Genomic DNA, 21,818 nt, shown 5'->3' with positions numbered 1-21,818 from the left:
TCAACGTTAAATTTGAACTCTGAGAGGTCCATTGAGCAGTCCAATAACAGCGGGGAAAAAGCTGTTCCTGAACCTGGTGGTACGTGTGTTTAAACCGTTGCATCTTCTGTCTGATGGAACAGGGTGGAAGGGATTAAAACCAGGCTGGGAGGGGTCGTTGATTTTAATTGTAAAGTTCACCAATGTCCTTTACGGCAGGAAACTGCTGTCTTTTCCTGGTCTGGTCTACATGTTACTCCAGGCCCACAGGGATGTGGTTGACTCTTACCTGCCCCCTCAAATGGCCTAGAGAGCTATTCAAGTTCAAGGGGAAGTGGCTCTGGGCAAGAATCACAGGCCACTCAGGAATGTTCACCAGAGCTTCCTGCTGGTCATCACCTGGGGGAATATTGTGCATTTGTCCTGTAGGCTTCCTGACATTTTAAAGGACAGACTTCTTGCAGTACTGGCGATGAAGGGGTTAATAACTGCTGCCTCTCTCTTTCCAAAAAAACACTGCTGTTTTCTCCATGCTTCGATGACTAAATATGAAACCAGAGGCTGGTTCCTATTCGATACCCCAGCTAAAAAGAACGCAAGGGCTGTGGGAGGGATGTGCATTTTACTGGTGGGTAGTTGGAGTGTTAGTTTAGGAGCATATGTTGGTAATGGGTGAAAGATAAAGGAAAGCATGGGAGCTCTTGCGGTGCAGTGGTAATGTCCGTATCTGTCAGGTAGGAGGCCAGGTTCAATTCCCATCTCCTCAATTAGAAAGTATTTAAAAAACGCACATGCCTGCTTGACACAAAGAAAAATGTACAGTGATATAGACAGAGCTAACTGCAAGCTGGTGTCTGTCCAGGGAGCTCAGTTCTAGCTGCTCTGAGTGACAGAGAGGTACAGTTGACATGTTTATTTTACCGCTGTGTTTCTTTTTACCTTCAGCAGTATTTTTGGACAGATATTCAGACTGCGTAGAGAGGTTTTGTCACAAGCGAGCTAAGGGTAATTTTATTTCATTTTCTCTGACTATTGAAACTGGAAGCTGTGCAAACGGATTGATTGAAGATGCGTGTTGGTGTGTTTGTCCCCCTCCCGGAGCTACAGAGGGAGGGGAGTGACTGAGGAAGTGGTGTTATAGCTGTAAGATCTGGGATTCACTTGCAGCCTCTCTCTCCTTCACGCAGTAGGAGTTGATCCTGCAGCATCGTTGTGCGGCGCTGCTGAGCTCTCTACTGTCCACCTCACACCTTCACATTCCCGGGATATAAAGCCTGCTGATACACTCCCACCGCCTTCTCTCTCCCACTGCCTGGCGCCACCTCCAAAACAACAACAACACCAACCCGTGAACGGGCAGGTGAGAGACAGGCAGAACTGAGGGAAGGACGCTCTGACTCCAGCGTTTCAATCCATCAGCGCCCCTGCCCTCTCTCATCATGAATGGACAGCACTGCTGGGGCTACGGGGATGATAACGGTAGGCATTCAATCCTCCTTTCACTGGAATTCGGATTTCTCAATACTTTGTGAAAGAGCAGGTAGCTGCAGTCGCTAAACAGAAGGGGCATCGTTTATATGGTGGCTGTATGTGTGATTCATTATCAAAACAAAATCTCTACTCCTTCTGAACTTGTCAAAAGGCAGATAATTCTGAGAATCTAATATTTGGTCCTAGTATTGGAATCAGGGTATTGCAAGTTTTATCAGATAGTTTTAATTGTATGTAATTCTGGGCATAAACTCCCTCTAAGCTCCAGCTTACTGTTCTGCAGTGAGTCTGGACAGAGATCACTGAGGGGGGTGAGGAGGGGGGTTATAAATGTGGGGGAAGGTGAGATATTGCTGAGTCCTCCAAGTTGTCGAGATCCGTAAGGCACTGCCTGCAAGGCCGGTGGGAGCAGATTCAGGAGGAACTCACAAAAAGGAATTAGAGAACTGGCAAATGGAAGAGAAGGCGTGCAGGTCTCTGAGGTAAGAGGTATTGCAGCAACCCTGGTCAGGCCAACCTGTACCTGTCTAGGTAATGCTTTGAATGGGATTTAGGCACAGTCCTTACCCCAGTGTGACTAAAATAGCTTTTGAATTCACCAAACTCAGGTAGCAGAAACAAGCTAAAGGATACACTGGGTAAAGAAACCAGAGGGTCTTTAGGGGAAGGAGAGCCGGGTGAAAGGGTGAGTGCTTTCTGAGAGCCAGCACCAACTCAATGGAGTGAATGGCCTCGCTGAGCCACTGTATTGTGAATTCTGTTTTCTCTTGCAGGCCCCTCAAACTGGCACAAGCAGTTCCCGTTCGCACAGGGGGACCGGCAGTCACCCATTGACATTGTGCCCGCTCAGGCTGTTTATGATGCCAGCCTTACACCCATCTCCATATTCTACAGTGCCTGTACCTCGCTGTCCATCTATAACAATGGTCACTCCGTCATGGTGGAGTTTGAGGACTGTGATGATAAGACAGGTGAGAAGCATGGGGGTGGGGGGGAAGGCAGGGCAAGGGGGTTGATGGGTGGGGGAGAAGTGGGCGGGGGGTGGGGCATGGGGGAGAGGGGAGTCAGGGGAAGTGGGGGGTGGGGGAGAAGGGCGCTGGGGAGAAGAGGGCGGGGATGGGGCATGGGGAGAGGGGGCAGGGGGAGTGGGGAGAAGGGGGTGGGGGTGGGAGTTAGGGTATTGGTGGGGAAAATGGGTTGAAAGCACCAGAATGAACTCAGCACCTCAGCACCTTGCAAAGTGTTTCACAATGACCTGTTTTTGCATTGTGTTTGCTGCCTCAATGTACGACATGCAATTGTCAATGTGCACAAAGCAAGATCCCATGAGCAACCTGATAATAACCAGGGAATTTGTTTGTGTGTGTGCAAGGTGTCAGTATTGGCTGTCACATAGAGGAAGTTCGCATGTTCTCTTTGAAGGAGTGTTATGGGATCTGTTCACCAACCAGATGAGATAAAGATCAAAATCTCCCTGTAGTTTAGCTCCTCGGCAATGAGTAATATGTGTAGACTGTTCATGAAATGTTGTAGAGAGATCCACAGTTAACCAGCTTGGTTTCAGTTTTTAGTTATGTCGACATCATAGACTAACATCATCTGTGTCGCACCAACACTTGGTGTGAAGCTCCCTCTGTATCTCTGACAAACCTCCTGCTATGACATTCACTCACTTGGGAGCCCTGCAAAGTGGGGAGGGGCAGGGGAAGAGGCAACAGATTGGGCTGACTCCCAATGAAACAGCCCCATCCATCCCCACGTTTAAATCCCTTTCTGATGCTGGAAAAGGGAAGTAGCCCTCAGTGTAATGTGTGTTACCTCTGCACATCCCAGAGCAATACTTTTTTAAAGTGTAGTTGCGTATACTGCAGGGAATGCAGCACCCAAGTTATGCAAAGAAAGATCCCAAAAGCAGCTCTATGCTGATGGCCAGATTACTTTGTTTGGTGTTATTGATTAGGGATTTACATCGACCAGATGACAATGAATAACTATCCTCCACCTCCATTCCCCTTCCACATAGTGTCACAGGGTCTATTGCATCCAGGGCAGACAGGGCATTAGTCTAATGTTCGACCTGAAAGATGGTTCCTCTGACAGAGCAGCACCACCTCAGTACTGCACTAGAAGTGCCAGCCTGGGTTTTATTCCCTGCACTGTCCAATGAAAAAGACTATTGCAGTGGTAGGAATAATGCTTCATTGGTATAAACCAATAGAAATAAGCACACATGTAGAATGCTAAATACTGCATGGGGTGTCAGATTGAAAGTTCAAACATGTAAGATGTTGGTCCAGTCTTTGTCAATGTGTCCAGTCATAGAGACGTACAGCATAGAATCAGATCTTTCAGTCCAACCCGTCCATGCCGACCAGATATCCCAACCTAATCCAGTCTCATTTGCTAGCACTTGGCCCATATCCCTCCAAACCCTTCCTATTCATAAACCCATTCAGATGCCTTTTAAATGTTGCAATTGTACCAGCCTCCACCACTTCCTCTGGCAGCTCATTCCATACACATACCACCCTCTGTGTGAAAAAGTTGCCCCTTAGGTTTCTTTTATATTTTTCCCCTCTCACCCTAAACCTATGCCTTCTAGTTCTGGACTCCCCTGCCCCAGGGAAAGGACTTTGTCTATTAACCCTATCCATGTCCCTCATGATTTTATAAACCTCTATGAGGTCACCCCTCAGTCTTTGACACTCCAGGGAAAAGCCTATTCAGGGAATCGACCCAGCCTATTCAGCCTCTCCCTATAGCTCAAATCCTCCAACCCTGGCAATATCCTTTGCTGGAGCGTTTCTGTATTGGTAAGGTCTAGTTTCCAATTTACACACATACACAGTTGAGCACACAATCTGTGTGCAGTACAGAGGGAAGGCTACACTGTCAGAGCTGCAGGCTTCAGCTTTGAGATGATCAATCAGCCTAGGGTTAGTGAGTGTTAAAATTCCACAGCAACATTGCAGTGCACCTCCACAAGTTAAAAACAATCTACCGCATACAGAGACAATAATATTAGCAATTAAGAAAGTGAGTGACATGTGTCTTTATTGCAAAGTGACTGCAGTAGAAGGGCAAGGAAATCTTGCTACCATTGCTCAGGGCTTTGGCAACACCCAGAATGCATTTGTGTCTTCACTTTAGGGGAGTCCTCTGCAGTTTACTTCCCAATATCAATCACTCACTCAATCCCAAGGTGAAAAAGAATCCATTAGTAATTCATCTCATTGTTGTTAAGGAAATAGGAGCAGGAGTAGGCCATTCTGCCCCTTGAGGTAAAAACAATGACTGCAGATGCTGGAAACCAGATTCTGGAATAGTGGTGCTGGAAGAGCACAGCAGTTCAGGCAGCATCCAAGTAGCTTCGAAATCGACGTTTCGGGCAAAAGCCCTTCATCAGGAGGGCTTTTGCCCGAAACATCGATTTCGAAGCTACTTGGATGCTGCCTGAACTGCTGTGCTCTTCCAGCACCACTAATCCACATTCTGCCCCTTGAGCCTGCTCCATCATTCAACATAATCATTGCTGATATTGGCCTCAATGTCACTTTCCTGCCTGCTCCCACATCCCTTGATTCCCCAAGAGAACAAAGATCTGTGGATCACAGCCTTACATGTACACAACGATGGATCATACACACCCCTCTAGGACTGAGAATTCTAGAGAGACACAATGCTGGGTGAGGAGCTCTCCCCTCAGCTCAGTCCTGAATGAAACAAAATCAGGAAATTGCTGGAAAAGCTCAGCAGGTCTGTCAGCATCTGTGGAGAGAAATCAAAGTTAACTTTTCGGATCGAGGACTCTTCTTCAGAAATCAGTCCTGAATGATACCTGTTTAATCCTAAGGCTGCACCACTGTGCTTCAGGATCCCCAGTCCGAGGGGAAATTACCTCTGTGATTACCCCCTTAAACCCCTTCAGAATCTTAAACAAAAAGCAAAGAACTGGGGATGCTGGAAATCTGAAACTGAAATAGAAATTGCTGGGGAACCTCAGTAGATCTGGCAGCATCTGTGGAGGGAGGAACAGAGTTAATGTTTCAAGTCTGCTGTGACTCTTCTTGTTCTGAGGAAGGGTCACTGGACCTGAAATGTTAACTTTGTTTCTGTCTCCACAGATGTTGCCAGACCTGCTGAGTTTCTCCAGCGAATTCTGCTTCTCTTCAGAATCTTGTTTCAATGAGATCACTTCTCGTTCACCTCAACTTCAGAAAAATGAACCCAATTTACTCTTTCATCCCAAGAACTTATCTCATCAACCCTGGCTGAACTCTCCAGTGCATGCATATCCTTCCTTAAATATATATAAATCTGGGTCTCACCAAAGCCCTGAACAATGGAAGCAAGATTTCCTTGCCCTTCTACTGCAGTCACCATACAACAAAGACATATATCACTCACTTTCCTAATAGCTAATAATATTGTCTCTGTACATGGTAGATTGCTTTTAGCTTGTGGAGATGTACTGTGTGTAAACTGGCTGCTAGTCTTCCTACATTACAATAGCGACCATACTTCAGAAAGTGCTTAATTGATTTTGAAAAATGATGAGGTGTAGCAGGAAGTGATCAGACACAGGCATAAAGAAGCAGTGTCTCTGTCAAGCTGAAGACAAATGACCACAAAGTGCTGGATATCTGAAAAACAAACAGGATTTACTGGAATCAGTCAGTGAGGAGACCAACTAGGGTTAGCCTACCATCATAACCCACATCCTGTGCTTACATATCCCTCCTTTCTCCTTTTTTTTGACTGAGGATTGAAAAGCTATCAGGGGAGGCAGGGATATAGATTAAGGGCCACAACCTTATTGAATGAGGGAGCAGACTTGGTGGGCAAAATGGCCTACTACTCCCAATTAATACGTTCACATATTTATATGACACTCTGAGGAGAAGGTCCACAGTGCTCAGGTTCTGACTAAACACACACACACAATTTCAGCTTTACTGCATATTTAAAAGAAAATTATTCTTCAATGGGCATCAAATGGTAAGGCCTGTTTTTATTATAGAGTGGTAAGCTTTGCTGTCATTCTGTGAAGGTTTAATACCTCATTAAGCCTCTCCAAGAGGCAATGAGGAGTTAGCACATTGTTGTACAACATGCCTTCAGATTTCTGGTCCAGGAACATAAACAAAAGTTCATTCGTACTGTTTCTTCTCTCTCGCTATCTTCATTTCCCCCACCAATGCTGTTTCTCCCTATCCCCACCTTGCTACTCCATTTCTTTGTTTAGTAACTGCAGGAGGCCATTCATTCCCATGAGCCTGTTCTGTCATACAATTAGATCACGGCTGATTGTTTCTTGATTCCGCAATCCATTGATAAACCCCGTCTCACAAAGATCAATTAATCTGCATTCGGGAATTTTCAATTAACACCCCTAGCATCAGCAACCTTTTCAGGGGGAGAGTTTTAGATTGCTTGAAGTAACACTCCCTGATTTTCTCTCTCTCTCTCTCTCTCTCCTTTAATGATTTTAAATAGTTCAAATAGTTCATGCTTTTATCTTCTGTGCTCTACCAGACTCACCTATGGGACCTTTAAACCTTTTTAGTCTCCATACAGCACTCCTTATCAGCTGGAACTAGGTTCTGTTACCTCGAGTACCTGAGAGATGTACAGGAAATAAAATGATGTTGAATCAAAATAATTTCAGAATGAAATGTATCTAACTCCACATCAATTTGACATAAAATGTTGGTGAATTTGCTGGTCTTGGAATTTGATCGGTGCAGGATGCAGAATGTGGTGCTGAAAGGGTCAAATCATTTCTTGCAATCTTTTGCCAGTTAATTATTCATTCAGAAACGCAGCATGATATATTACAGAGTCAAGGCCATAACTGACACAGAGGATGGCTTTCTTGCTAAACGAGCTATAAATGTGAATTTAAGATTTGCAAACTGCAATCACATTGAACACGGTGGCTGTAATTTCCCTGCGGCATTTGTCCTTCTGGCTGGTAGAGGTCACGGATTTGGAAGGTGCTGTTCAAGGAGCCTTGGTGATTTCTGCAGTGTATCTGCTAGACGGTGTACAGTGTACTGCTGTCAGTGAGTGGGAGACCTGACTCCAATTCTAGTGTTCCATCATGTTGCCCCATCAGCTGCTTTTTTCGCCTTTTGCTGCTTTAATCAACTGTTTTTGGTGAAGGGAGGAGGTGGGGAAAATAACAGCAGACACGCACTCCCAGATAATCAGAAACCACTCTAACAACCAGTTTCTCATGCTGTAGTTACTCGACTAGAGTTTAATGAAAGGTTTCGGGTGACGTGAACTGGGAGGTCTGACATCCTTCCGGTGTCTTTTTTTGGGCTTTAATCCCTCTCTTACTTTGAGCCAAATAAAACCTCCATGTTAGAAATTGAGGAAAATTACAGGAATTAAGCCGTGGGTTATCACTGAGTCAGAGCAAGCGAAGGACTTTGCATTCTTCTTTCTTTATGACTTTACTGAACCCAATAAAGCAGCGATAGACTCTACTTGAGTAGAAAATAATTCCAACACACCACAGCTGTAGCTCAGTTGGTAATACATCTGTGAGTCAGCAAGACCTGGGTCAAGTCCCACTCTGTAGACTTGCATGATTAATCTCGGCTGATAATCCCAGAAATAGGGAGCTGTAAGTACTGAGGGAGTGTTACAGAGAAACACAGAAATAGGTGCAGAACCTCAGCATTGTGAGGAGAAAACAGCAAGACCGTTTCCCACCCAGATCTGAACAAAGGTCATTGAACTCAAAACGTTAAATGTTTCTCTCCCCACAGACGCTGCCAGACCTGTTGAGTTTCTCCAACACGTTCTGCTTTTGTTTCAGATTTCCAGCGCCCACAGTTTTTAGCTTCATATGAGGGAGTGCGAGACTGCCAGAGACGATGATGTTGAGGGGGCGCCACACTGTCAGAGGGGGCGGTGCTGATGGGGTGCTACACTGTCAGAGGGGGCGGTGCTGATGGGGTGCCACACTGTCAGAGGGGGTGGTGCTGATGGGGTGCTACACTGTCAGAGGGGGCGGTGCTGATGGGGTGCTACACTGTCAGAGGGGGCGGTGCTGATGGGGTGCTACACTGTCAGAGGGGGTGGTGCTGATGGGGTGCTACACTGTCAGAGGGGGCGGTGCTGATGGGGTGCTACACTGTCAGAGGGGGCGGTGCTGATGGGGTGCTACACTGTCAGAGGGGGTGGTGCTGATGGGGTGCCATGCCATCAGAGGGGGCGGTGCTGATGGGGTGCCATGCCATCAGAGGGGGCGGTGCTGATGGGATGCCACTCCATCAGAGGGGGCAGTACTGATGGGGTGCCACGCTGTCAGAGGGGGCGGTGCTGATGGGGTGCTACACTGTCAGAGGGGGTGGTGCTGATGGGGTGCTACACTGTCAGAGGGGGCGGTGCTGATGGGGTGCTACACTGTCAGAGGGGGCGGTGCTGATGGGGTGCTACACTGTCAGAGGGGGTGGTGCTGATGGGGTGCTACACTGTCAGAGGGGGCGGAGCTGATGGGGTGCTACACTGTCAGAGGGGGTGGTGCTGATGGGGTGCCATGCCATCAGAGGGGGCGGTGCTGATGGGGTGCCATGCCATCAGAGGGGGCGGTGCTGATGGGATGCCACTCCATCAGAGGGGGCAGTACTGATGGGGTGCCACGCTGTCAGAGGGGGCGGTGCTGATGGGGTGCTACACTGTCAGAGGGGGTGGTGCTGATGGGGTGCTACACTGTCAGAGGGGGCGGTGCTGATGGGGTGCTACACTGTCAGAGGGGGCGGTGCTGATGGGGTGCTACACTGTCAGAGGGGGCGGTGCTGATGGGGTGCTACACTGTCAGAGGGGGCGGTGCTGATGGGGTGCTACACTGTCAGAGGGGGCGGTGCTGATGGGGTGCTACACTGTCAGAGGGGGTGGTGCTGATGGGGTGCCACGCTGTCAGAGGGGGCGGAGCTGATGGGGTGCTACACTGTCAGAGGGGGTGGTGCTGATGGGGTGCCATGCCATCAGAGGGGGCGGTGCTGATGGGGTGCCATGCCATCAGAGGGGGCAGTACTGATGGGGTGCCACGCTGTCAGAGGGGGCGGTGCTGATGGGGTGCTACACTGTCAGAGGGGGCGGTGCTGATGGGGTGCCATGCCATCAGAGGGGGCGGTGCTGATGGGATGCCACTCCATCAGAGGGGGCAGTACTGATGGGGTGCCACGCTGTCAGAGGGGGCGGTGCTGATGGGGTGCTACACTGTCAGAAGGGGCGGTGCTGATGGGGTGCCATGCCATCAGAGGGGGCGGTGCTGATGGGGTGCTACACTGTCAGAGGGGGCGGTGCTGATGGGGTGCCATGCCATCAGAGGGGGCGGTGCTGATGGGGTGCCACGCTGTCAGAGGGGGCGGAGTGATGGGTTGAGGCAGGATTGAGGGAGTGCAGCACTGTTGTTGGGGATGTTTTGGTGATGTGGGGAGGGTGTCACTGTTGAGGGGTACCATTAAGGACATGCTCACGTGATCAGGGCAGCAGGACTAATGTTGAGTGGAAGGTACAGGTGAGGCTGTGGGTGTGGAGCTGAAACCAGGTATCGACCATGTCACCTCCTCCCCCCCCCCCCAACTCACCTGCCATTGGCTGCCTGACATGTCAATTCTTAGCCTACACCACCAATAGAAAAGCAAGGTGTCCATCAGACTGTTTCACTGAAAGGTGTGAATTATTCCTGTATCTGCCTCGACAGTAAACAGTAATTCATCAAAAACATCCTGATCTTTTATATTTCCCTATCTGAGTTCCATCCTGGGTTCCATCTCACTGTAGTGTTTTGGTGATTAATCTTCAATTCCAGGGAACTCCAGACTAATCCAGGAGGGTTGCCATTTCCTCGAACCCATGGTGTGGGAGGAGCCGGAGTTGGACTGGGGTGGACAAAGTTAAAAATCACACAACACCAGGTTATAGTCCAACAGGTTTATTTGGAAGCACTAGCTCTCAGAGCGCGGCTCCTTCATCAGGTGGTTGTGGAGTAGGATCACAGAATTATGGCAAAAGATCATAGTATCAATCAATGATGTGAGATATTGAACAAACACATCTCCTGGAACAACACTAGGAAATGGTGGGAGGTTGCTTTCTGAATGACAATCCCATAACCTGGAGCCCAGTGTTGCCGGGGAGATACCCAATTCCATGCACCGAGCCAGTCCATACTCGTGTTGTAGCTTTGCTTAAACATTAGTCCTTTCTGGAGAAAAAAGAGATTATGCTAAGGGGCTTGGAATTGTACAACTTTAGTGTTGAACTAGTTCCCATCTCCAGGGATGACTATTCACCAAATTCCTTCAATAAGGCTCCGTGACCCAGTTGGAAGAAAAAACCAAGGAATTGTGATGCTGGCCATTGCCAAATAGCCAGCTAATCCTTGCTTTACAAGTGTCAGCTAACCAGTGGCTGAGTACTGGAGAAAAAACCTGTACCTTGGAATTGAATTACTGGGAGAGGGACAGAGTTAGTCAGGAGTGGATTGAATTTAATTTGATAGATTGATATTGGCAGGTAGTTAGAGTCTCAAAGGGTTAGATGTGAAGCAGCTTGTTGGTTCTGTTTGAATTTCAAAACCAACATGGAATTGCAACGTCTTGTCTCTGTTCTGTTGATCAATGTGAGAATGAATGATGGCTCTGATCTGTACAGATTCCTGAAAGTATCTGGCCTGAAAGTTTGTTTCACGCCCTCCCAGAGTCTCTCTCTCTCTCTCTCTCTCTCTCTCTCTGTGACACCACACACACAGACACACACACACACACACACACACACACACATACAGCATCCACAATGGGGAAACTGAAGGAGCTTCCAATCCATTCTGCCCATCGTGTCTTTGCTGACTCTGTCAAAGCTTTATTCTAATCCCACTTTACCACAGCCCTGAAGGAGTGAGGTGTAGTTCTTGGAGCTAAAGGGATCAAAGGATATGATGAGAAAGTGGGAAAGGGGACTGTTGCTGATCAGCTTCTTCATATTGAGTGATAGAGCAGTCTTGAGGGGCTGAATGGCCTACTTTCTATGCTTGATTCAAAGATAGAATACAATGGCCTCTTCCTATGCCAAAGTAACCCATTCCCCAGGAGGTTGCAGAAAGATATTTCTGCCAAAGACTCTTGTCACTTTCTCAGGGTCATTTTAAAATTCCTGTCCCCTTATCAATGACTGCCCAACCAGAGGGAATAATCTCCCTCCTCCAATCAAAAATAAACTCCACTGAATCTGAACTGAAAACAACAAATGCTGGAGATCACAGTGGATGAGGCAGCATCCATGGAGAGAGAGCGAGTTAACGTTTCGAGCCTAGATGACTCTTTGTCAGAGCTGACATGAAGGGGAGAACATGCCTCCCACTCAGAGCATCATTATGGTAAGCAGTTAGCAGGAGAGCAGAGGAAATACTTCAGAGATGGCTGTAAGCTCTCCCTGAATAAGTTGCAGCATCCCCCCGCCCCCCCCCCCCCCCCCACCGACCGTGGACACCCGAGATCTCTGACTCGAGACCGCCCAGCTGGGGAAAGGACCGTCTGTGAATGTGACAGCTCCTCCAGGGTCTCTAAGTGCAGACAGCAGGAGGAGTGCCACCCCACACAGCTCAGCAACCACCTCATACCCTCACACCGCAGCATAGTGACTGGGCACGCATTGGACCAGTCAGTCCCCTCACTGTATTGGAGTGGAGGGCACTCGGCTTTGAGGGGAAATAGGTACCGTCGGCCCCTTATCTCTGCAAATACTGGATTAGTGGTGCTGGAAGAGCACAGCAGTTCAGGCAGCATCCAAGGACCTTCGAAATCGACATTTCGGGCAAAAATCAGGAATAAAGGCAGTGAGCCTGAAGCATGGAGAGATAAGCTAGAGGAGGGTGGGGGTGGGGAGAGAGTAGCATAGAGTACAATGGGTGAGTGGGGGAGGAGATGAAGGTGATAGGTCAAGGAGGAGAGGGTGGAGTGGATAGGTGGAAAAGGAGATAGGCAGGTTCAACAAGTTACCTTGTCTCTGCAAGTCTCCTCCTGTCTGAGTGCTAACTTGCACCAAGTTCCAGTCAGTCTTCACTCCACAACTCCCTGTCTTACACTGGTTCAACGAGGCATCGGTCTTTAAAAGATCCTCACCCTTGGTTTCTAAACCTATCCCCAGTGTCTCACCTCCCCATCTCGAGAGTTTCCTCAGGCCCACACGCTCTGTCCACTTTACTCTGGCCTCCTGCGTATCATATGAATCGCTGCAGCAGAGGGAGCTGTGCCTTTGGCTGCCTGAGCCTTGGGGATTCCCACCCTACCTGGGATCCAAACTCAGGGATTCCTTCTCTGTGCCTGGGCCCCAAAGCTCTGGGGATCCCAGGATTCCCACCCTACCTGGGATCCGAACTCAGGGATTCCCTTCCTGACCCTCTCCTGCTTCCTCTGCCCACTTTCCCTCTTGCAGGTTGCTAGCTGATGAAGGAGCAGCACTCCGAAAGCTAGTGATTCCAAATAAACCTGTTGGACTATAACCTGGTATTGTGTGATTTTTAACATTTAGTAAAGACCCGTTGTAAAAGGCAGTTGTTGAATGTGACATGAGCATACTGTAAATGTGAGTGTTTGTGGTGTATTAAGGAACCTTTGACAGGGCCTTCAGTGGTTAATTTTACCAGCAGCCATGAGGATTGTAGGTGAATCAAATTACTGCGATGTAACTTCTGCCAACTTGACATCTGATGTGAATAAATTATTCAGGGTGACCCACTCCTACCTGTTTCCTCAGAGGAGGGACATCCATCCTGACTGATTCTTTTCCTCCCTTGCTACCACATTGAAGAAAATAATGAGGCCATTTGGCCCTCAAACCAGCTCTACCATTCTGGTGGGTATGTATTCCCTTTTAACTTAATCCTTTAGGTACCGGTGTCGTTCTGACAATCTGTACTGTACCTACTCCAGGTTGAGTGAATCCTAGCCAGTGTGACTCCCTCTCAGTCTGGAAGCTTAGTAAGGCAGATAGAATCTTCTGTTCTTCATCTGTGTTCGCGTTACTGCTCTGACAGGTCTTCAATCAATGGGCAGCTTCATGGAAAGAGAGCTGATTGGATATCTCGTGAGCAAAGAAAGGAGAAAAGTTGTTGTTCTGTTCACATGCCTGCTGCTGGTGTCTGAGGCTGTCACATCACCTGCTGTTCTCCTGTTACCAAAGGAAGTGATCACTCACTGGCCTATCAGTGAGGGTTGGGAGAGCTGGGGTGGGGTGGGGGGAACCCCCACATTGCTGCTTCGACTGCCTGCCCTGGATGAATCATTTACAGGCTGATTATCAACCAGTTAGATTGGATTTGATTTATTATTGTCACATGCACCGAGGTACAGTGAAAGGTTTTGTTCCACATTCACTGCAGACAGATCATACCATTCAAAGTGCATTCGGGTAATAGAACAGAGCGAGGAATACAATGTTATGGCTGCAGAGAAGGTGCACAAAGTATGAGGTCAGCATTAAATTTGAGAGGTCCATTCAGAAGTTTAATAACAGCGGGGAAGAAGCTGTCTGTGAGTCTGTTTGGACATGTGTACATTCTGCCCAATGGAAGAGAGTGTACCTGGGATGGGAGGGGTCTTTGAAGTTGGCTGCCTTCCCGAGGCAGAGGGACGTGTAGACTGAGTCGATGGGTGGAAGGTTGGTTTGTCTGATGGACTGGGCTATGTCCACAACTCTCTGTAGTTTCCTATGGTTTTGGGAAGAGCAGTTACCAAACCAGGCTGTGATGCATCGGGGAAGTATGCTTTCTCTGGTGCATCTGCGAACATTGATCAGTGTCCTGGACATGAACCCACCTTCTCTGGTTGTCAAATCCTGGAGCAGGATGTGAACCTGGAAATGTTACCCACGGCACTACAAGACTGCCCCTGGGTTAATGACTATTGAGTGATTGAAATCTTCTGGTCTTCATTTACTTGTTTGTTCTTTAATTCTTTCTTTATTTCGTTCTTTAGTTTGTCCTTTCTCAGTGTATAAAGGGATCTGTTCCTTAGATGACCCTTGAATTACAGCAGGGTGCTGTGGGGTATGCGGTGCTAGGAGAAGAACCTCTGATACAGAGTAGACTGAGATAGCCCTTGGTAGGAATGTGCCCAGAATGGGTTTTAATGAGGAAAGGTTAGGCAGACAGTGCCTGATTCTGCTGGAGTTCAGAAGATTGAAGGGTGACCTATCGAAGGGGGTAAGACACCGTGATCTTAGTAAGGTGGATGTGGAAAGGATGTTTCATTTTGTGGGTCAGCCCAAAACTTGGGGACACTGTTTTAACATTAGGGGTTACTCTGGGATGAGAATATTTTTCTCTCGGGATGATAGGATGGGGTCATATTTTTGTGTGATTTCTGGAACACTCAGCTTCACATGATGGGGGTAGAAGTGGATCGCTTCTTGTCAGGCAGGGGGACCAGGGTGGGGGCTGGTGGGGTTGGTGGGAATGTGGGGGAATTCGAAACACAACCAGGTCAGACATGAATATAGCCAAAATCCCGCAGATACTGGAAATCTGAAACAAATGGAGACTGTTGAAGAAATTCAGCAAGTCTGGCAGCACCTGTGCAGAGAGAGGCCGAGTTAATGGTTTATGGATCGACAAACAAATCAGCCATCATCTTCTTGAATAGGAGCAGGTTCAAGGAGCCGAATGGATTCCTTCTGCTTGTGTTTTGTGCGACTGACCTTTGTTACAACACGACAGTGAACCCTTCTGTTAATTAAACCAAACATCCAGAAAAGCTCACCTCGCCTCTGTTAAAATACAAGTGACAGAGAATTCCCAGATTCCACTAGTTAATGAAAATAACATCAATTTATTTTCTTACTCTAAAAGTGAACATTAAACAAAACAAATTCACAAATCTAAGCCCCCTTTTCTCTTAAATGCTGTTCTCTGATTTCAACTCGATAATATTTGGATGGATAATTGAAACACCACAGTATATGAGGTTACAGGCTAAGTGTTAGAAAATGGCAGTAGGTCGATGGAGGCGTGATCACTGGTGTGGGCACAATGGGTCGAATGGCCTAGTTCCATGCTGTAAAAACTGTCTGACTGTGTTAAAGCTGCTATCTAAATGCAAATTGTTATTGTGTGGTAGTGAATGGCTTTCCTCACCTGCTTCCTGATTTTTTTGCAGTGGTAAGTGATGGCCCACTGGAAAACCCCTACAAACTGAAACAGTTCCATTTCCATTGGGGACGGAGAGGCAGTCAGGGATCGGAACACACCGTCGATGGCAAGTCATACCCTGGCGAGGTGAGCAAGAGTGTCTTTGACCGATCAAAACCTGGATGGGGGCGGGGGGGAGGGGGGAGGGGGGAGGTGAGATGATGGGATCTTTCCCAGAAGTAACAATCTCCAGGGTTCAGATTCCCACTCCGGTTACTCACTGTTACCTCCTCCAATTCCATTGCTTAGTCATTGATAGAATGTAAAAGCTGGTCAAATATTTCCCGTCCCTAGTTGCCCCTTGAGAAGGTGGGGGGTGAGCTACCTTCTGGAACCACTGCAGTCCATGTGCTGTAGGTAGACCCACAATGTCCTCAAGGATGGAATTCCAGGATTTTAACCCAGCAACAGTGAAGGAACGGTGATATATTTCAAAGTCAGGATGGTGAATGGCTCAGAGGGGGTGGTATTCCCACACATCTACTGCCTTTGTCCTTCCAGGTGGAAGTAGTCATGGATTTTGAAGGTGCTGTCTGAGGATCTTGGGTAAACTTCTGCAGTGCATCTTGTAGATAGCACACACTGCTAAAAGTAGTGGGCATGGGTATAGATTAGGGGTCAACCTTCGTAAACTGACTGAGACAGTGAGTACTGATAGATTTTGAACCTACACCCATGGCCCCCTGCCTCCCATCCTTGTTCTTGTCTGATATCCCTGAACAGGGTCCGGTCTGGCTCAGAGGCCATTGTTCAGGAAAAGATGTCCAGGTCTTACTTTTGTGTTACTGTGGGGTGCTGAGGCTAACTGTAGCAGCTCCATTCCAGGTCAGGCTGAGAAGGGAGAACCATTTAAGGTGACTCCTTAGCTGTATAACTTTCAACCCTGATTTAGGTAGGGACAATGAAATGGGGGAAAAGGGCAGGTGAAAGGCACGGAGTCATTTGGAGATATAGTACAGAAACAGTGGACTCCCCTCTTGTGTGCTAATGATCCTAATTCTGTAATCCAGGTCATTAAACCATGGGATGAACCACAGGCTAAATTGAAAAGGACATCGCGTGAGGGATAGCACAGTATCCAATCCTTGCTGGGTCATTAAGATATTGAATATTGAGAGGTGTCCTGGGATATCTGTTACCCAGCGGTGAATTCACAAGCTGCTAATTATACATTGTGCAACGTACTGGCCTGTATATGGGCCTGACCTCAATTGGCACCCTCCCACTCCCCCAAGGATACGCAAGTCCTGGGCCTCCTCAACCACTGAATCCAAGCCACCCAACGCCTGGAGGAAGAATGCCTCACCTTGGCACCTTCCAACTACACGGCATCAGTGTGGATTTGACCAGTTTCCTCACCTTCCCTCCCTCCCCCCACCTCATCCCAGATCCAACTTTCCAACCTAGCACCACCCTCTTGACCTGTCCTACTTGTCCATCTTCCATCCCGCCTATTTGCTCCACCCTCCTCTCCGATCTATCACCTTCACTCCCATCTGCATCTACCTATCACCTTCCCCCACACCTCTATTTATCTCATGACCTCCCTCCCCTCCACATTCCTAATGGAAGGGTTTATGCCCCAAATGTCGACTCTCCTGCTCCTCAGATGCTGCCTGACCTACTGTGTTTTTCCAGGCAGCACACTTTTTGACCTTTGAGTGAAGTTGCGTGTACTTTATTCTTCATGATGTATTTTATGTGAATAGTGCCATTTGAAGATGGAGTAAGAATAGGCCATTCAGCCCCTTGAGCCTCCTGCTGTTCAATGTGATCATGGCTAATTCGATTGTAACCTGAATTCCACAATTCTGTCTGCACCCTGGTAACCTTTCACCCCTCTCCCATTTATCAAGAATTTATCTACCTCGGCTTTAAAATTATTCGGGGACCCTACCTCCACCACCTTTTTCGGGAAGAAGGTTCCAGCCCTCTGAAAGAGTAGGTTTCACCTCATCTCGGTTTGTCAATGGGCAGCCCCTGGTTATTGACCAGTCAGCCTGAGGTTTAGGCTCTCCCACAACAGGAAGCCTCCACCTTGTCACGATTCCTCGGAGTCTATTACATTTCCATTAAATCACCACTTACTCTTCTGAATGCAGTGGATACAGGCCTAGACTAGGATCCCAACAGTGTGAAAAGAGGCCATTTGGCCCATCAAGTCTGTACCGACCCTCCAAAGAGCATTTCACCCAATCCCTGTAACTTGGCATTTACCACGGCCAATCCAGCTAACCTGTACATCATGGGTAATTTCACATGGTCAATCCAACTACCCTGCATATCTTTGGATTGTGGGAGGGGGCCCACGCAGACACTGGGAGAATGTACAACCTCCACACAGACAGTCACCCGAGGGTGGGATCGAACCAGTGTCCTTGTCGCTGTGAGGCAGCAGTGCTAACCACTGAGCCACTATGTTACTGCCTGGCCAGCTTTTCCTCATAAAACAACCCCCCTTATTCCAGGTAATCATCTGGTAAACCTTCTCTGAACTGCCTCCAATGCACTTACATCTTGTGCATAGCACTCCAAATGCAACCTCACCATTGTCTTTACATAAACTCCATAATTTTGTATTTATATTCAGTTCACCTTGTGCTAAAAGAATACCTTCCACCTGTTGCCTAACCCCTTGTTGTAGCTGCATGCTAGTCTGCTGTCTGACCTTCCCACACTGCCGTGCTACCTTGTGGGTCACAGTCTACACCAATCTATCCATCCCACCCAGAAACACCTGGGACAGGCAAGGTAAAGAGAAATCCGAATCCCAATTTGGTGTGAATACAAGTTTAGAGAAATCGCTTCCTGATCTCCCTCCTACTTCACTCTCCCCACAATTTTGCTAGTTTTTTTTCGAAGTGATCAGAACTAGCCCAGAAGAGTTCTTCCATATAATGGGTCTTATTTAAACAGGAACAGGTTAGCTCTCCCTTGTGCGGTTTATGCACATTTTTGTTATCATTTATTGTAAGTTTTGGGTACCATGTGGGTTTTCTGTGTCTCTGAAATTAACAATTAACTTCAGCATTTCTATAACCATGGTGATTTCCCTGAAAACAGCCTTTGAGACCTAGTTTGAAATGAATAATTTTTTATGCACAGTGCATTTGTTAGAGATTTTTGGAGCTTGATTTTTTTTTTGCTTAAGAAAACCACCCATCACTCAGAGAGGGATTTGTTTTAGTTTTACTTTTGAATTTTGGACAGTCCAATGAAACCCTTTGATGAAGATTGCTGTTTTTAAACCTGTGCTTCTGAGAAGGGAAGGAAATAGTGAAGGTCATCTTAGAGTGAAAAGTAAGTGTTAGTCCCAGACTAGAAGTGGTGGGATTGTACCCTGAAGAGATTACTGAAAGCTGAATATGTTTAACTTCAGGTGTATGAAGGCTTCTTCCTGGAACTGTCTGCAATTGAGTCTATACATTAAATTACAAGAAATTTAAATCTATCGGGGTATTAGTGACAGAAACTCTGTGTGAACAGTCTATAAGTGGCATGTTTGGAGATCGTTCAGCATGTGAACCACAACTAGATTGTCCCCTAGTCTAGACTTCCCTAAAGGATAGAGTCCTTCCTGTTTACCCTACCTTAGAAACTTAATGGCTTCAAATTGGAGTGAGTCAAACCCCAGCATACAGTGGCACTACAAATCCTGACCAGATTAGAGATCATAGACTCATAGAGATGTACAGCACAGAAACAGACCCTTCAGTCTAACTCATCCATGCCGACCAGATATCCCAACCTAATCTAGTCCTATTTGCCAGCACTTATCCCATATCCCTCTAAACCCTGCCTATTCATATACCCATCTAAATACCTTTTAAATGTTCTAATTGTACCAGCTTCCACCACTTCCTCTGGCAGCTCATTCCATACACATACCGCCCACTGCGTGAAAAAGTTACCCCTTCGGTCCCTTCTAAATCTTTTGCCTCTTATCTTAAACCTATGCTCACTAGTTCTGGACTCCCCCACCCCAGGGAAAAGACGTTGTCTATTTACCCTATCCATGCCCCTCATGATTTTATAAAATTCTATAAGGTCACCCCTCAGCCTCCGACGCTCTAGGGAAAACAGCCCCAGCCTGTTCAGCCTCTCCCTATAGCTCAAATCCTCCAACCCTGGCAACATCCTTGTAAATCTTTTCTGAACTCTTTCAAGGTTCACAACATCCTTCCGATAGGAAGGAGACCAGAATTTCACACAATATTCCAACAGTGGCCTAACCAATGTCCTGTACAGATGCAACATGACCTCTCAACTCCTGTACTCGATACTCTGACCAATAAAGGAAAGCATACCAAACACCACCTTCACTATCCTATCTACCTGCGACTCTGCTTTCAAGGAGCTATGAACCCACACACCAAGGTCCCTTTGTTCAGCAACACTCACCAGACCTTACCATTGAGTGTATAAGTCCTGCTAAGACTTGCCTTTCCAAAATGCAGCACCTCGACTTATCTAAGTTAAACTCCACCTGCCACTCCTGTGATTGGATTAACGTTCCTATCAATCACACAGCTGGAATTGCCCAGGATCTGTGTTGTATACCTGTTCTCCATCCACTGCAGCTTGCTGGAGGGAAGATCCTGCATTGAGCAGCAGCTGTGTCTGAGCTCTTCCTGCTGCAGCTGACAGATTCCCCGTTTGCAGGGAAATGGACAGGCACATGCATTAGGAAGGTTTAGAGGTATACAGGCCAAATGCTGGCAAATGGGACTAGTTTGGTTTGGGAAACTTGGTCAGCATGGATTAGCTGGCCTGAAGGGTCTGTTTCCCTGCTGTATGATTCTCTGACTCAGTTGAATCAGACTGAATGCTGCTGACTGGGGAGGATCTTGGCCCCTCCTGATGTGGACAATCAGAGTTTGTTTCTCCGTCTCTTTCAGCTTCACTTGGTTCACTGGAACTCGGCAAAGTACAAAACCTTTGGGGAGGCGGCAGGGTCACATGACGGACTGGCTGTGGTCGGTGTGTTCCTGGAGGTAGGTCCTGACCTCGATGGCCAGAGAGCGAACACTTACTGTCATATCGACTGAATCATTCTCGTTTTACTCTCCATCAAATTCAATCTACAATAACCAACTTTGTGTGTGTCTCTGTGTGTGTACATGAGTTTACATGTGTGTCCAAATGTGTCCACTTGTTTGTGTGCCTGTACATGTGTGCATATGTCGCTGACTCCAGCCAAAGGCCAGAAGGTCAGATCTGCCACAATTATTGTAGCAAATCTATTTTGTTCAAAAGAAATGATTTACTGTTAAACAGGGCTAGGTTCTGACCTTTGAACACTTTACAGACAGTAATTTCCTGAGGAAGCATGACGTTCTGAAAAAGCAACAATCTGTGCTGTCAGTCACCCACTAAGCAGTGACCAGTCATCAGTTTTGGTGTCTTTATGTAAAGAAAGATATCATTTCAGTGGAGGCAGTTCAGAGAAGGTTCACTGGGATGATCCTGGATATGGAGGGATAGTGTTAGGATCAACAGCTAAACCGGTTTCAGCTGTACTCCCTGGAGCTTAATGGAGAGAGAGGTGATCTCATTGAAACAGACAGAATTCTTAAGGAGCTTGACAGGGTCAATGCTGGGAGGATGTTTCTCCTCATGGGAGAGTCTGGGACCAGAGGGCACAGTCTCAGAATAAAGGGGCAGCAATTTAAGACTGAGATGAGGAGTAATTTCTTCTGAGGGTTGTAGGTCTCTAGAACTCCTTGCCACAGAGAGCAGTGGGGCAGAGTCCTTGTGTATATTTCAGGGTGTCCCGGAGATGTTCCCTAAAGCGCTCTGCTAGGAGGCACCCAGTCTCCCCAATGTAGAGGAGACCGCATCGGGAGCAACACGCCCCCAAACAACCCACCCTCCAATCCTGGCACTTTCCCCTGCCATCGCAGGAACTGTAAAACCTGCGCCCACACCTCCTCCCTTACCTCTATCCAAGGCCCTAAAGGAGCCTTCCACATCTATCAAAGTTTTACTGCAATCCACTAATATCATTTATTGTATCCGTTGCTCCCGATGCGGTCCCCTCTACATTGGGGAGACTGGGCGCCTCCTAGCAGAGCGCTTTAGGGAACATCCCGCACCAATCCCGGCATGGTGGCACAGTGGTTAGCACTGCTGCCTCACAGCG

The 21,818-nt window shown here is 47.5% G+C and overlaps 1 protein-coding gene across 1 annotated transcript in view; it reads left to right on the top strand.

The window, feature by feature from the left end:
• The first annotated feature begins 655 nt into the window (after positions 1-655).
• The window catches only part of ca7 (carbonic anhydrase VII), a 104,105-nt gene continuing 82,942 nt past the window's right edge, over positions 656-21,818 (top strand). Inside the window, exons 1-4 of the mRNA XM_072595816.1 lie at positions 656-1,458; positions 2,244-2,441; positions 15,645-15,763; positions 20,575-20,670. Of these exons, the coding sequence (XP_072451917.1) occupies positions 1,419-1,458; positions 2,244-2,441; positions 15,645-15,763; positions 20,575-20,670 (453 nt within the window). The 5' untranslated portion in view covers positions 656-1,418. The remainder of the gene's footprint in view (positions 1,459-2,243; positions 2,442-15,644; positions 15,764-20,574; positions 20,671-21,818) is intronic.

Source organism: Chiloscyllium punctatum, chromosome 26 (assembly GCF_047496795.1).
Source record: "Chiloscyllium punctatum isolate Juve2018m chromosome 26, sChiPun1.3, whole genome shotgun sequence".
NCBI lineage: Eukaryota > Metazoa > Chordata > Chondrichthyes > Orectolobiformes > Hemiscylliidae > Chiloscyllium > Chiloscyllium punctatum.
Note: the sequence above shows the minus strand (reverse complement) of the source record. Positions and strands in the feature narration are given on the sequence as shown.